Source organism: Theropithecus gelada, chromosome 2 (genome assembly GCF_003255815.1).
Source record: "Theropithecus gelada isolate Dixy chromosome 2, Tgel_1.0, whole genome shotgun sequence".
NCBI lineage: Eukaryota > Metazoa > Chordata > Mammalia > Primates > Cercopithecidae > Theropithecus > Theropithecus gelada.
In genome coordinates this window covers 44688811-44704041 of record NC_037669.1, presented here as the reverse complement: position 1 = coordinate 44704041, position 15231 = coordinate 44688811, and the positions used below count along the sequence as shown (strand labels likewise).

The 15231-nt window shown below is 49.6% G+C and overlaps 1 protein-coding gene across 4 annotated transcripts in view; it reads left to right on the top strand.

Moving 5' to 3' along the window:
• Nucleotides 1-15231, top strand: part of ITGB5 (integrin subunit beta 5) — a 131317-nt gene that overhangs the window by 91939 nt on the left and 24147 nt on the right. For all 4 annotated transcript variants that reach the window (XM_025375276.1, XM_025375274.1, XM_025375275.1 and 1 more), the window contains one exon: nt 6210-6639. In XM_025375276.1, coding sequence (XP_025231061.1) covers nt 6210-6639 — 430 coding nt within the window. The remainder of the gene's footprint in view (nt 1-6209; nt 6640-15231) is intronic.

Genomic DNA, 15231 nt, shown 5'->3' with positions numbered 1-15231 from the left:
CCTTTGACAGCTCTCCCTGTGGGATTGGATGGGCCGCAGCCCTGTGGGAACCGCAGGGGCCCTAGGCGACTGACCCGAGCTGGCCCTTTGTTTCTACTCACTGTCCCAGTGTTGTTGTCTTGCTGTCCAAGGGCCACGGTCACATGGCCTCAGCTCCACTGCGAGGGCTGTGGGGTTTTTGTTTTCTGTGGACGAAGACAGGCTGGCACAGGGCAGTGGCCACTCTGCTCTTCAGAGCCAGACATGATTCTGTTCACAAGGGCCACACCAGGCCATGCAGGCCAGGAGAGGCAGCTCTCTTGAGGAGGGCTGAAGGCCATCAGGGGCAGAACTGGCTCCATCATTTGTAGGTCCCAGTGCAAAATGAAAATATGGGGTCCATGTTCAAAAATCATTAAGAATTCCAGCACAGCAACCACAGAGCATTAAAGTAAGCATGGGCCCTTCTGAGTGGGGGGACCCTGTGACTGCACAGGCATATATGTGCCAGGGAGCCAGCCCTGGCACGGGGAGTTGAGGGGCTTTCCCTTTGCGATGAAGGAGAGGGGTCTGTCAATTCCTCTGATCCCCAAGACAGAAGAGGTGCACTTACAGCTGGGACCAGTCTGGTTTTCTTAACCCTGGCCCAAGAAGGCAAACTTTCCATCCCTTCTCTCAGGCTGAACTGTCTCCAAAGCATTGACAGTTGGGCTCTGGCAAGCAGAGGTGCTACTGAGTGTGTATATCCCTCTGGATGTGTGTCCCAAAGCCATACATTTCAGAACTTGCCAGTGACTGTGCTGACATCCACTCATACTCAGTAAGTGTTTATGTACCAAATCCCTTGCTCACTCAGGATGGACAGATGAGGCCACAGATCAGGGATCTAGTGAAGGAAATAATGTGCAGAGGAGTCAGCTCCGTAGAGGGTGACAAGTGCTGTGGGAAAGCCAGGTGTGGCACTGCAGGAACCCAAGGAAGAAGGGCCCAGCACTGCAGAGGGAGCTGTTGGAGCTGAGGCTCAGAGCACCAGTAGGAGTTTCCCAGACAGAGAAAGAGGGGGTGGGCTGGTCCCATCAGTGGGCCTGCCACGTGCATATTGGCAAGATACGTCTGCTAGGGTGTGAAGAGCATGGTCCTTTGGCCAGTGGAAAGCAGCTGATGGTGATGGCCATGGAGGCAAGAGGAGTGGGCTGAGGAGGGAGGGGAGAGTGGCTGGCTTGGGCCACAGTGGTGAAATATACCCGCCAACCTAAGGGGTCTGGCCATTGTTTGGTAAGTGGGTTCCATTCTTTGGTGGCAGGAGTTGAGAGGGCTATGGGCAAGTCAGGGAATGGTGGTGGGGGTAGACAAGAATACTGAGCATAGCTAGAGGGTCTGGGGACGCCCCTGGAGAAGAAGGATTAGGAAAAGCAGGCAGGGTTCAGCTGTCATCAGGGATCTCAGGGTCTGGCCTGTGGACAAGGACACAGCCCATGTAAGGGGCAGCCAGATGGACCTCGCCTCCTCATTATCACAGCTTCCTGCAGAGGTGGAGGAGGTGCAGGCTGTGGTTCTGTGACAACCCTGTGTGCTCTGGGTCAAGATAGATGTCTAGCAAGAAGCAGGAGAGATGGCAAGGGCTGAGGGGCAGGGATGTCCTCAAAGAGAAATAGGCTTAAATCAAACCTTGAAAGCCCCAAATCCAATGAGATTCTCTTTCGCAGTTTTCAATTGTTTCCCTAGTTTTCCTCCCTTTATCCTACACCAGCCATCAAAAGTCAGTTTACTTAGGAACTGGCTTCAACAAATCAGTATGCAAGTGGCTGGCTGTGAGGCTAGCATGGACGCCCAGCACAAAGCAGCCAGTGAACCCCGTCGTGGACTTCCCACAGCACCCCCTTCCTGCTCCTGTCCACTCCTTGGGGCCCTGTAGCCTGTGCCCATCCCAGCTCCTTTTTTGTTGAGATCTGAGCAGATTTGGCATCTGCATTGGATAGCCCTGGATCTGGTGGGTTTGGGGGGGGGCTGGGCAGCCCTTTTGAAAGGGTACATCAGGCCAGCAGCCCCACAGGGGAACTAGGAGAATCCCAATGAAGTTCTAATAACAAGACTGGGCGGGAGGGCTACTGTGTCTGTGACCTTCCTCTGTAATCTCGGAGCTAGTGAATGGAAAGTCTCCAGGAACTGGGGAGCCTTCAGTATCAGTTGAAGTTCTCAGGAATCAGGGAAGGGACTCGAAGAGGCCTCATTCCAGCTGCCTTCCAGCCTCTCTGGATTCTTTCCAAATCCAGTAGGGAAAATGGACCCTCTGAAAGGAGGGGTAAGTGAACAGATTTCTTTGCTGGTCCTGAAGTGCTTTTTATAGCACTTCCTGTGCCCAGCAGGAGCTGAGACCCAGTAGCTGAAATAGACAGAACATTCTCTGGTTATCAGGCGTCTGGCTGCACTCCAGGCTGCACAGGGCCAGACAGATAGCACCTCACTTGGACCGAAGCCTTGGCTGGGGAAGGCCTCAGGACCTGCTTGAAAGCTGGACCCTCCTTGTTTGCCCAGCTGGGCAGACAGTGCCTGAATGTTTCTACATGCTGGTGATTGGGCACCAGCACTTTAGGGGTGCCCTAACCTCCCACTTTCTCCCCGACACATCAGCAAGATTCTGGAGACTTAACTCTCACTTTCATTGCTTTAACCCCAAGGCAGGCAAGTTTCCATGGGAGAAGGTTTTACTCACAGGTGTGCACTCCCCACAGTCTTTCAATACTAAATGCCTTTGGCCCTTGGTCCAGGTCATTCCTCTGTAGTTTATTCAGTTTCTGACCTGCAGATGCCTCTGCGGGCCACAGGCTTTTCATTGAACAAGTCCAGCAAGTTGTAGCCCTAGGAGTACAGGGTTTCAGCGGTAACTTGAAGCAAGCTACAGGTAGCTTCAAGCATGTCACTGTAGTGGGAGCTTCCAGCAAGTAGTAATAGGAGATGCAAGCAAGTTTCTCTCTGGGCCTCAGAAGGGAGGGATGGCATCTGCTCCTCAAAAGCTCCATTCACCTCTGCATTCTTGATGGCCCCACGAGTGGCTTCGAGCAGGCATAGTCCCCACTCCCATCTCATCTGCAGGCTCAAATCATTCCCAGCCCACGGCAGAAAGATGTGGAGATGCCCCTGGTCACCACTTTGGGGATCACCATCAAGGGGTCCCTTTAGTAAGCCAGGCTGGCTCTCCCTCTGTACCCCGATGAGGTAGACCTCATTCCCCCTTCTAGGAGGTGATACGCTAAGGAGAGCGCAGGCCCTGCTTTAGGCCCGGCCCCACTCCTCATCAGCTATGTGACCGTGATTAAATCCACCAATCCTGTTTTCTCTCTGGTAAAGTGAGGACACTTCCTTCTAGGGCATTTAAAAGAGATGCTTGTGGAAAAGTCCAGCACAGTGCCTGGTACATAGTAGGTACTTGGCAACTAATAACTATTAGTGGTTTTGTTTTGTTTTGTATTTTTCTTTTTGAGACAAGATCTCACTCTGTCGTCCAGCCTGGAGTGCAGTGACATGATCATAGCTCACTGCAACCTCCCCCTCCCGGGCTCAAGCAGTCCTCCCACCTCAGCCTTCTGAGTAGGTGGGACCACTGGCATGTGCCAAAACGCCCGGCTAATTTTTCATACTTTTGGTAGAGATGGGGTTTTTCCATGTTGTCCAGGCTGGTCTCAAACTCCTGGCCTCAAGTGATCCTCCCAGTCTGCCCACCTCGACCTCCCAAAGGGCTGGAATTACAGGCGTGAGCCAGTACGCCTGTCCTATTCGTGTTATCCTTTAACCAATTTCATTGTCCAAGTGGATTGAATCTTTACTTACCTTGAGAGACTCCCTGTACCTCGAGACCTTGGAACTTAGCCTTGGAATTGTTTCTGTCAACCTTTCCCCTTTGCCTCCTCCTGCTCTTCCTACCCCACAGAGATGGAAGGTGAGGTGGAGCTAGTCCAAGCTGTGCAGCTGGCCTGGTCCCCGGATTGTCTTCTGATCCTGCGCTCCTAGCTATCCTCAGCTCACCTATCCAAAAGCCTCTCCTGTTGAACCTCTTCGCTATCGCTGAGTCCTGGGTGTCTGTCGTCAAGCCTTTGAAGCAGCAGTTTGCTGCCACGCAGGACTTTCTGCAGGACTTAGAGAGCAGGATCTATCTTCCTGCTCAGTCCCATACCCTCTACCCTCTCCCCGTGTCCTTAGATGTCACAGCATCTGAAGGGAGGCCTTTTAGAACCAGTAAAAATCTCAAAGTAATAGGGATCTATATGTTTAGAAACAGGTATTTATAATGTTCTCAAAAAACGAACATCGTGGGCCAGGCACAGTGGCTCACGCCTGTGATCTCAACACTTTGGGAAGCTGACGCGGGTGGATCACTTGAGGTCTGCAGTTCAAGCTGACCTGCCTGGCCAACATAGTGAAACCATGTCTCTACCGAAGATACAAAAATTAGCCAGGCATGGTGGCAGGCACCTGTAATCCCAGCTATTCGGGAGGCTGAGGTGGGAGAATCGCTTGCACCTGGGAGGCAGAAGCTGTAGTGAGCCGAGATGGTGCCACGGCACTCCAGCCTGGGTGACAGAGAGAGACTCTGTCTCAAAACAACAACAACAACAACAACAAAAACATTGTTACCTGAAGATTGTCCAGTAAATCAGGTGAATGATGACATTTTAAAAATTAGCTATAATGACTGGGTGCAGTGGCTCATGCCTGTAACCCCAGTGCTTTGGGACGCCGAGGTGGGTGGATCACGAGGTCAGGAGATCCTGGCCAACATGGTGAAACCCCATCTCTACTAAAAATACAAAAATTAACTGGGTGTGGTGGCGCGCACCTGTAATCCCAGCTGCTTGGGAGTCTGAGGCAGGAGAATTACTTGAACCCAGGAGGTAGAGATTGCAGTGAGCTAAGAGCACGCCATTGCACTCCAGCCTGGCAATAGAGCGAGACTCCACCTCAAAAAAAAAAAAAAAAGCTTTATTCCAACCCAAATAATAGAATTAAGAATAGTAATAGCTGAAAGTGGTTTCTAACCTATTCTGAGCTTCAGAATGATCTGAGGAGCCTTTTGAAAAATAAAGACATTTGGACCTAGATCCAGTGAGTCCGTTTGTGGGATGGGCCAGGCCTCTGTCTGTTTAGGGAGTAAGGGAGAACCCACCCTGAGTAAAACTTCACAACGGCATTTCATCAGGGTGCACAGGCCACCTGTCTGTGTGTCTTCATAGAATCCACAGTGCCTTGCTCCGAGGGACCTGCTGAGTGATTCAAACCTCACATGGCTCTCCTCAGGGGGGTGAGGAGAGGGTGGGGGAGTCAGGCTCTAGTTCCTGAATCAGACCAAGCCTCATCCTTGCTTTCCCTCCATCCCAGCCCTGTGGGCAGCTGACAGGCATCCCTCCCGCACCATCTGCCACCCAGCCAGGCCCACCTTGAGCCTGTTTCCAAGGCAAGCTGTGAGAAGCTCCTGAATGAGAAACACTTCCTTATATATTCTGTTTAAAAAGAAAAGGTCTGTCCATGTGCACAGTGCATTTCATCAGTGGCGACTCGTCTTTAAGACCTCACGGCATGGGGGGATTGTGAAAGATGCAGCTATGACAAGCACTCACAGAGGAGGAATTGGGGCACGGGGGGCTCGGGGGTGTCTGAAGAACAAGCTCTGGAGTCAGCTGAGCCCTTTGCCAGCAGGCACGGAGCCCTCTCTACGGTGGGCCAGGTGGGTCCCCTTCACCCAGCACCCTGTGAGAGTGCCACCATGCTCCTGCATCTAGCATCATGCCTGGCACAGAGGCAGTGCCCAGGAAATATTTGTCCACTGAATGACTTTTTAAATGAGAAGAGAAGAGGCATCTGCAGTGGGGCTGGGAAGAGGATAGGATAAAAGAGAAAAGAAAGGGAGAACAAGAACTGTGTGAACTCGAGGAAGCCTTGTATCTTTCTGCAGAGGTCCATTTCCTCAGGGTCATGAGGATGCAAAGAGATAATGAATCTTTAAAAAATCGTCTGTCAAATGTGAGCCCACCTGTACATTCTGTTCTCCAGGAATTGTGGGAGCTTGCTGGTTCTGAGGTCTCTTCCTACTCAGGCCACCTCGGTGGTTCTACCTGTGTGCATGGAGAGGGCTGGAGTTCGCAGCTGCTCTTCATCAACGAACGGCCCCGCCCCTGAGTGAATGGGAGACCCTGACTTGCCACAGCCATGACATCCCCTCTCTTCCTTCTGCCCAGGCATCTTTTGAGGTGTCAGTGGAGGCCCGAAGCTGCCCCAGCAGACACACAGAGCACGTGTTTGCCCTGCGGCCGGTGGGATTCCGGGACAGCCTGGAGGTGGGGGTCACCTACAACTGCACGTGCGGCTGCAGCGTGGGGCTGGAACCCAACAGCGCCAGGTGCAGCGGGAGCGGGACCTATGTCTGCGGCCTGTGTGAGTGCAGCGCCGGCTACCTGGGCACCAGGTGTGAGTGCCAGGATGGGGAGAACCACAGCGTGTACCAGAATCTGTGCCGGGAGGCAGAGGGCAAGCCACTGTGCAGTGGGCGCGGGGAGTGCAGCTGCAACCAGTGCTCCTGCTTCGAGAGTGAGTTCGGGAAGATCTACGGGCCTTTCTGTGAGTGCGACAACTTCTCCTGTGCCAGGAACAAGGGAGTCCTCTGCTCAGGTAAGTGTCCCCAGCAAGCGCTTTAGCTCTGAGCCAGGCCCAGATGCTGTTAAGACACCCTCCCAAAGCCTGCCTTTTACTCGGTGGTGGTAGAAAGTGTCACTACCATGGCTCTCCTTGGAGAAGACAGTGGGCCAGCCTTGCTGCCCGTAGGCAGGAGGTGGGGACCAGTGTGCAGAATACAAAAGCAGAAGGCATTGCCATAAATTGTGGACTCTCAGAGTTCGAGGGGCCTGCCTGTGGGTCATCCACCTTACTTCCCAATTCACGCAGGACGGGCCTGCACAGCATTCCTGACAGGTAGAGATGGTCAGCCTCTTCTTGATTGCCTCCTCGGATGGGGAGCTCACTGGGGCTGGTAGTGGCCATCTGCCCCTTAGCCAGTGGATTCATATCTTATTGCTGCTCCCACAGCTCACCACAAACCTGCTGGCTTAAAATGATATACATTTAATCCATTACAGTTCTGGAGGCCAGAAGTCTGAAATGGATCTTATTTGGCTAGAATCAAGGTGCCAGCAGGGCTGCACACCTCTTAGAAGCTCCAGGGGAGGGTTTGTGTCCCGGCCTTTTCCAGTTCCTAGAGGCCACCTGTATTCTTTGACTTGTAGCTCCTTCTTCCATTTTCAAAACCAGCAGAGTAACATCCTCAAATCTCTCTGACTCTGACCTCTGCTTCTGTTGTCACATCCTTCTCCCTCTCCTATGGACCCTTGTGGTTACAAGGGACCCTCAGGCAAACCCTGGAAAGTCTCCCTGTCCCCAGGTCCTCAGCTTACTCACACCTGCACTGTCCCTTTCACCATGTAAGGCCACACAGTCACAGGGTCCAGGGATTAGGACGTGGACATCTCTGGGGCTCTTATTTTTCCTGTCAGAAATCCTCTTTTTTTTAAAAGGGAGTCTCACTCAGTTGCCTGGGCTGGAGTGCAGTGGCATGATCATGACTCACTGCAACCTCTGCCTCCCGAGTAGCTGGGATTATAGGCGCCCGCCACCACACTCGGCTAATTTTTGTATTTTTAGTAGAGACAGGGTTTCACCATGTTGGCCAGGCTGGTCTTGAACTCCTGACCTCAAGTGATGCACCCACCTCAGCCTCCCAAAGTGCTGAGATTACAGGCATGAGCCACTGTGCCTGGTCCAGAATTCCTCTTTATATTGAAGAGAAACTTGTTTCTCAATAGCTTCCACCCAATGGTTACCATTCTAGAGTCCCTCTTCCACGTCACAAGCTGTCAAACATCTAAAAGCTTCTTTATGGTTCTCTGTTCTCTCTTCTGATGTAGGCTAGACACCGCAAGTCTCTTCCTTGTCTGAGGGTGCTTTCATTTGTGAAGCATGCTTCACAGAATCGAGTACGTTACTTGTCATGCTGGATAATGAGGGCTTGGTCCAGGGTTCAGCAGAGCGTTCGTTTCCTGTGATTTGGACATTCCACTTCCGTGGATGCACCCTGACAATACATTCACCTTTCCTTTTCCTTTTCCTCTTCCTCTTCCTTCCTTCCTTCCTTTTTCTTTGTTTTGAGATGAAGTCTCGCTTTGTCGCCCAGGCTAGAGTGCAGTGGCGCAATCTCAGCACACTGCAACCTGTGCCTCCTGGGTTCAAGCAATTCTCCTGTCTCAGCCTCCTGAGTAGCTGGGATTACAAGCACCCACCACCACCCCAGCTATTTTTTTCTATTTTTTTGGTAGAGATGGGGTTTCGCCATGTTGGCCAGGCTGGTCTTGAAGTCCTGACTCAGGTGATCCACCGGCCTCGGCCTCCCAGTGTGCTGGGATTACAGGCATGAGCCACTGTGCCTGGGCCACCTTTTCTTTCTGTTAAACAGTCACAGTACACTCTTGAGCTGGTTTTTAACTTCACTACCAAAAGTTTGAGGCTTTTTATTTATTTTATTTTTTAGAACTGTGGTTCAGAAGGATAGGTACTTTTTTAGTGCGTTGTGTTGGAGCTCTTAATTTTCTGAATCTAAACACAGGACTTTACATTGATTCCAGTTAAATGACAAGTTGGCAGTTCCCACTCTGGTATTGCATTCTGATTAAATCCTTCAAAATTGTATCTCAAATTTTATCCAACACCATGCGACCTGTAAAGGTAGTAAGTAAAACAGTTTTAGGCAGGGCTGTGGTTTCTTCTACACATCGTTTATTCTGTGGTTTCTAGGGCTCCCTCCTTAAGAATGGTCTTCCAATTGGGATGGGTGGATTTGAAAGGAACTAAGGGTTCAGCTGGGAAAGAAAGCACAAGGTGTATCTGAAGCAAACCAGGAACGTGCAGATACTGCATCCTATGGGAGGAGGAATTGTACCTCCACGCAGGGTTGCACAGATGTGGCTTAGCAAGGGAAGCTTCCTGGAGCAGACTTTGCCATGAGACAAGCGTGAGTTCACCCACAGGTGTCATGGGACCAGCATGTCTAAAACTTGAGTTGCCCTGGAAAGTGCAGGACTTAGTAATGTCATCGCAGAGTAAAGTAGGTGGGAAAATCAGGATTCGACATGCCAAGCATGCAACAGGGATCAACGCTTTCCCCAGCAGAGTGATGATAGGTTGGTCTTAGCTGGATGGTTCTATCTGGTTAGTAGAAAAAGTTTGGGCTAGGCCGGGCGCGGTGGCTCAAGCCTGTAATCCCAGCACTTTGGGAGGCCGAGACGGGCGGATCATGAGGTCAGGAGATCAAGACCATCCTGGCTAACACGGTGAAACCCCGTCTCTACTAAAAAATACAAAAAACTAGCCGGGCAAAGTGGCGGGCGCCTGTAGTCCCAGCTACTCGGGAGGCTGAGGCAGGAGAATGGCGTAAACCCAGGAGGCGGAGCTTGCAGTGAGCTGAGATCCGGCCACTGCACTCCAGCCTGGGCGAGAGAGCGAGACTCCATCTCGGGGGAAAAAAAGAAAAAGTTTGGGCTCAATAGCGGGAGGCCTGGGCCTAAGTCCCATCATACTGTATCTGCTGGTGTGACGGGCACAGAGTTGTTATGAGGAATAAGAGATGTGCGTGAAGCACCCAGCACGTTGCCTGGCACAAAAGGAAGACACACCCAATGCCGGCTCCTCTATGAGTCAGTGCCACACCACTCTGAGGGGGCCGCACTTGCTGCCTGGTGTGCAGGAGGGCCCCGCCTTCTCCCAGACAGTCCCCAGGCTTTGCCTGAAAAATTCCGGGGTGGTGGAATGGAGTTTCCATTCCTCTTAGTAGCCACAGTAAAAGTTCTAAGCAGCCTGGCAGGCTTTTTAGCAGCTTTTCTTTTAAAGAAATATTAGCAAACATGACAGAAGTCGTCCCTCCTTCCCCTTCAGGAGCCTGAAATAACCCTCTGGTATGTCTTCACCCTAGAAGCCTGCATGTGTCCATGCAGCCTGAGAGCAAGGGTGTCTGAGTCAGATGCTGTGTGCACGGTTCGTCTCCACAGTTCATCAGGCTGTGGCCTTGGTTGTCTTGGACTTTGGCTTTTCCTGTCTGCTAAGATGGGCCAACACCACTTGTTTCTGCATTATTTTGAGAATTGAAGGAGAAGACAGAGATGAAGGCCCTGGCCTGGTGCTCAGTAGGGAACAGGACCCAGTGGATGTTAGATGCCTCCTCCGTCTCGCTGAGACTGGGCTTTCTCTGAGTACCCAGCCTGGGAGACAGGGCAAGTGGGAGATGAGGTATGAGAGGCCCTCAGTGGGGGAAAACTGGTCATTTTGGAAACAGGAATATTCCACAGCTGAGTGAACATGCAGCTTTTTTTACTCAATCATCAGAACCCACAGTCCTGAGTTAATCCTGCATTACAGAATTCTGCCAGACTTCATATCCAAAAACCCCTGGTGCTCTATCTCTTTCTCTTCCCTTCACCCCATACAATCCTGCGGGATTGGGAAATGCTCACATCATGGGGTAGAGAAACCGGAGGTTTGCCAAGCCCTTGAGGCTCCCAGATCAACGATGCCTCAAGTCACTAACTTCCCTGAGGTTGCAGAATGGAATGTCTTTTTTTCTTCCCCGCTGGAAAAGCCATAGACAATCATTAAAGAAAACTTGAAAAATACAAGGAAGTTGATGGATGTGTGGCCAGTTGGTGCTGTCCATCTTCTTGGTGACCAGGAGTAATTTGGACCATCTGGGAAACCAGACCTCTTTTCACCCAGGCTGTTTCGTGTGCATCACTTCTGAGGCTGTGTGCTCAGTCAAGACCTTGCCAGAGAGTTGGGGGATTAGCCTTAGGTCAAGAATATTCTGAGCAGTAGTAAGAAATTTTAAAATCATCCACAGTTTCATCACTCTTATTTTAAGAGATTAGTTTGTCTCCTTTTAAACTTTCTTCTAAGTTAGTGTATGTGTGTTTATGGCCTCATACAATTTTGTATCATGCTTTTTTTCCTATAATATTATATCCTAAGGAGCACTTGAATTTAAATTACTTTAGTAAATCGTTGATGAGAACATTTTGAGTGTCTTTCCATTGCAGCCCCAACTAACCTCCTCCACCTCTTCACTTTGAAAGCAGCAACTAGTTGAAACGTGATGCTATCCAAGTCTTTCCGGAGAAAATAGTTTCTGGAGTGAGGTCATTGTTGTTTGACAATTTGGGGAAAGACTTAGACTGAGTCCAGCTCCAGGCACGACTTGATAACATATGTGCATGCAGCAGCTTCTTGCACAGTGTTATAGCACCAGCCCTTGTTTCTCAAACCTTATAGCTCAGGAGGGGCTGTGAATGGATGGGTAAGGAATTCCAGTCCCTGGGTCCTTGGCACTTGTGGTCAGCATGAGGCTCACACTCCAGAACTGCGTGCGTTGGTTTTGAGCTCTTGGGTCACGGCTGCATCTGGAGTTGTTGTGGCGGAGAAGCCTGTTTCCCAGCCACCACTCTGCTCTTGAAGGTGCTGACTCAGAGACTCCCAAGCAGCTGACTTCAGCATTCTCTCACAGTTTTACACCCCCTCTTCCCTGCAGCCTGTCTTGGAAGGAAATCGTGTGGTTGTGGTCTGTCTTCAGAGTGGGGTTGAGGGGTGCACTTGAAGAAGTGGCTGAGGCAGAGCCAGGACCAGAGTAGGTAGGGTCACCCCAGAGAAACTCCTTCCACTTCACTGGACTCTCTTATCAATAGGAGGCTTACAGTCCTTGCCCCTACCAAGACAGGGCTGGGGGGAAAGTGCAAGAGATTCCAGGTTTGCAATATGTTATCCGTCATCAAAATGAGTAGTGAACAAATCCGACTAAGGTCTGGAAGCAATTGAACAACTCTGTTATTACTTTTGTGACACATTGTCATGGGAATGTGTGTGAGCTTGGGGCTCTTATGTCTTGGTTTCTGGAGGCAGCTTGACTTAGAGAATGGTTCTGTCCACAAACTGTTTCTGTGTGTTTGAGGGGAGCTTCCTGGGACCATCTTGAGGATTTGTTTTCTTTTGAGTCTCGTAAAGTATTGACCCATAGAATATGAGAAGCAGGACATGTTCTGTTCAGTTGTTTTTCGTGTAATAAAAGATTCTTGCTCAAACTTTCAGTTTCTTTGTTGGTTTCTGTGTCCAAACAGTGTATTTTCTGGGATTTGAGCTACTCCCTTGTGGTACACTGCCGGAGGTCAGTTTCAACCCAGATGCTTTCAGCCTTCTCTACGCTTAAAATGACTGCACTGGAGTACACTGAATCATTAGCTAATGGTCAGCCTCCTTCTTGGGTTCCACATAATGAGGAAATTTAAATCAAATAGGGTATGGAATTTTGAACAGAGGCCTTTTGGTCTCGTGGCTTTAAGATCTCAAAAGCACCTCTGAGTAAGGTCTCATATATGCATCTCACCTTTATTTTACCCAAAGTTTGAGCAAGAATCTTTTATTATTATGTGGCAGACAACTAGAAGTCAAGGGGCATCCTCTGTTCTCTCCCAAATATTAAGAAAAAAAAAAAAGAAGAAGAACAAGAAGCCTGGTACTAGTAGCATCATTCCTAGTGGGTCGGGACCAGCATCCAAGCATGGGTTCTGGATCTGGGCTAACAGTTCCCGGCTGATTTAGCAAAGTTCTGTTAACCCTGTCTAGTTAAAGGCTGTTCTGTTAACCCGTGTCTAGTTAAAGGCAGTTCTGTTAACCCTATCTAGTTAAAGACAGTTCTGTTAACCCTGTCTAGTTAAAGCCACTCCTGAGATTAAGACCACATCCTAGGCTTCTTGACTCTTGCCAAACAAAACACCTGCCATGGCAACAGTTATCCAGATACAGTTTTAAAAGTGTTTCTCGCCGGGCGCGGTGGCTCAAGCCTGTAATCCCAGCACTTTGGGAGGCCGAGACGGGCGGATCACGAGGTCAGGAGATCGAGACCATCCTGGCTAACACGGCGAAACCCCGTCTCTACTAAAAAATACAAAAAACTAGCCGGGCGAAGTGGCGGGCGCCTGTGGTCCCAGCTACTCGGGAGGCTGAGGCAGGAGAATGGCGTGAACCCGGGAGGCGGAGCTTGCAGTGAGCTGAGATCCGGCCACCGCACTCCAGCCTGGGCGACAGAGCCAGACTCAGTCTCAAAACAAAAAAACAAGAAAAAGGGAAAAAAAGTGTTTCTCCCCATATTTATATTGTTTTCTTTAGTAATATAATTTTCACACTCAGAATCAGTAGCCTGGCAGCTGTCCTGGGGGCCTAGGTTACTGCTATATCTCTGTCATTGCAATTGGCATATTTCACAAATGGCTTGTTACAGGACTGTCTTGAAGGTGACCTCTAAGGCAGAGTTCTCCAAAAGTACCTTTTGTTTGTTTATTTGTTTTACAGTAGAGACAGGGTCTCCCTATGTTGCCCAGGCTGGTCTCGAACTCCTGGGCTCAAGGGATCCTCCCACCTCAGCATCCCAAAGTGCTGGAATTACAGGCCTGAGCAAAAAGTACCTTTTGAATGAACCTAGATTGGACATACTTAATCTCCAGGAAAGGGACCTCTTGGCAGGATCACCACCACTGTGTGCCCCTGCTAGGAGCACCTAGAAGTTCTTCAGGTTTTTCCACATACATTAATCTCTGCTCAGTTTGATGTTTACCCAGATGCTTCTAGCAAATACAAGGATGCAAAATGTATCTTCCAGAGAAAGGACCCCTCTCTCCCAAAGGAAGCCCCCAGGCAGAGCTTCAGAAACCAGTATAACAATTTCTCTCACCTAATATCATAAAAATCCTAAATATGTACATGACCGTAAGGGCCAGGAGAGTCCCATTCCATTTTGGAACAGGTGGCTCTGAGAACAGAATTTGTTACAGGATTCTTCAATAACTGTCATCATAAGGAATGAGACACCTGTGAGTGGTAGTAATACTTCTACAGGATACTACATACAGGGTGGCTAAGGACAATGCATGTTCCTTAGGCAATGATAACACAGGCAGAGCTGCCAGAAACCATGTCAGTAACCAGCAAAGAGATGTTTCTCCTTGTCCCCTGCCCAGGAATACTTCAAAAGCCTTTGGAGGCCTCCTTATATAATGGAAAGGAAATGGCTTTGGAATGCGGGATTGCAGCAAACCTAGATTTTTTTATTTATCAAATAAGGAGGAAAAACCTACCCCAGAAGGGAGTTGTGAGGAACCAACAGGACAGTGTCTATAAAGCTCCTTGCAGGGGCCCTACCACCAGGGGCACTGAGTACATTGTTCTCCCCGGGGGCTGGATGCAGTGGCTCACACCTGTAACCCTAGCACTTTGGGAGGCCAAGGTGGTGGGTGGATTGCTTGAGCTCAGGAATTCAAGACCAGCCTGGGTAACATAGCAAGACCCTGTCTCTACAAAAAATTATCCAGGCGTGTGCCTGTGGTCTCAGCTACTTGGAAGGCTGAGGTAGGAGGATCGCTGGAGCCCAGCAGGTGGAGGAGGTTGTAGTAAGCAGAGATCACGCCACTGCACTCCAGCTTGGGCAACAGAGTGAGATCCTATCTCAAAAAAAGAAAAAAGAATTCCATCTGTTTCTAGCCACTACTCAAGTTGAAAGGCAAAAAGGTACCAAAATGTGGGGCTTGTGATCCTATAATGAAATAATGCATCTTTTAAACCAGTCACATGAGCCATCTGGGCTGCTCATCTCTGGAGTCAGCCAGCCTCTTGCAGCTTGTGGTTGGAGAAACCAGAGCTTTGGAAAAACCAGAGCTTAATAAGTATCTGGTCTGAGACAATGCAGCTACAAATATAGAAACAACAATCTCTCATTGAAGGTCATTTTGTGTTAGGCAGGTTGCCGCATTCATCTCATTCAACAAAAGTTCATTGAGCATTCTTCATAAGCCAAGTGTTGTACTGGCTGCCAGGGATATACAGCTGGAGTTTCAGTCTTGAATTAATTTCTAAATTTTTATTGCCCCTGGAATTTTCCGCTTCTTCTCTTGAAACTTTCTGGAAATGAAGAATGGGAACATGAATCATCTTATGCTTCTACCTTTACCATTCAGACTTGTTTGAGATCTTGAAAGACAAAAAACAGAGTGTTGGGAAGCATTTTGAGAACCTGCCTTCTCGGTGCTCTGAGCTTAGCTCAGTAAATGGAGTTTTTTCACTGCTTTTGCTTACCACTCAGATCCTGTGTCTAGAAACATCTTAAGCAACAATTCACCTGTGATT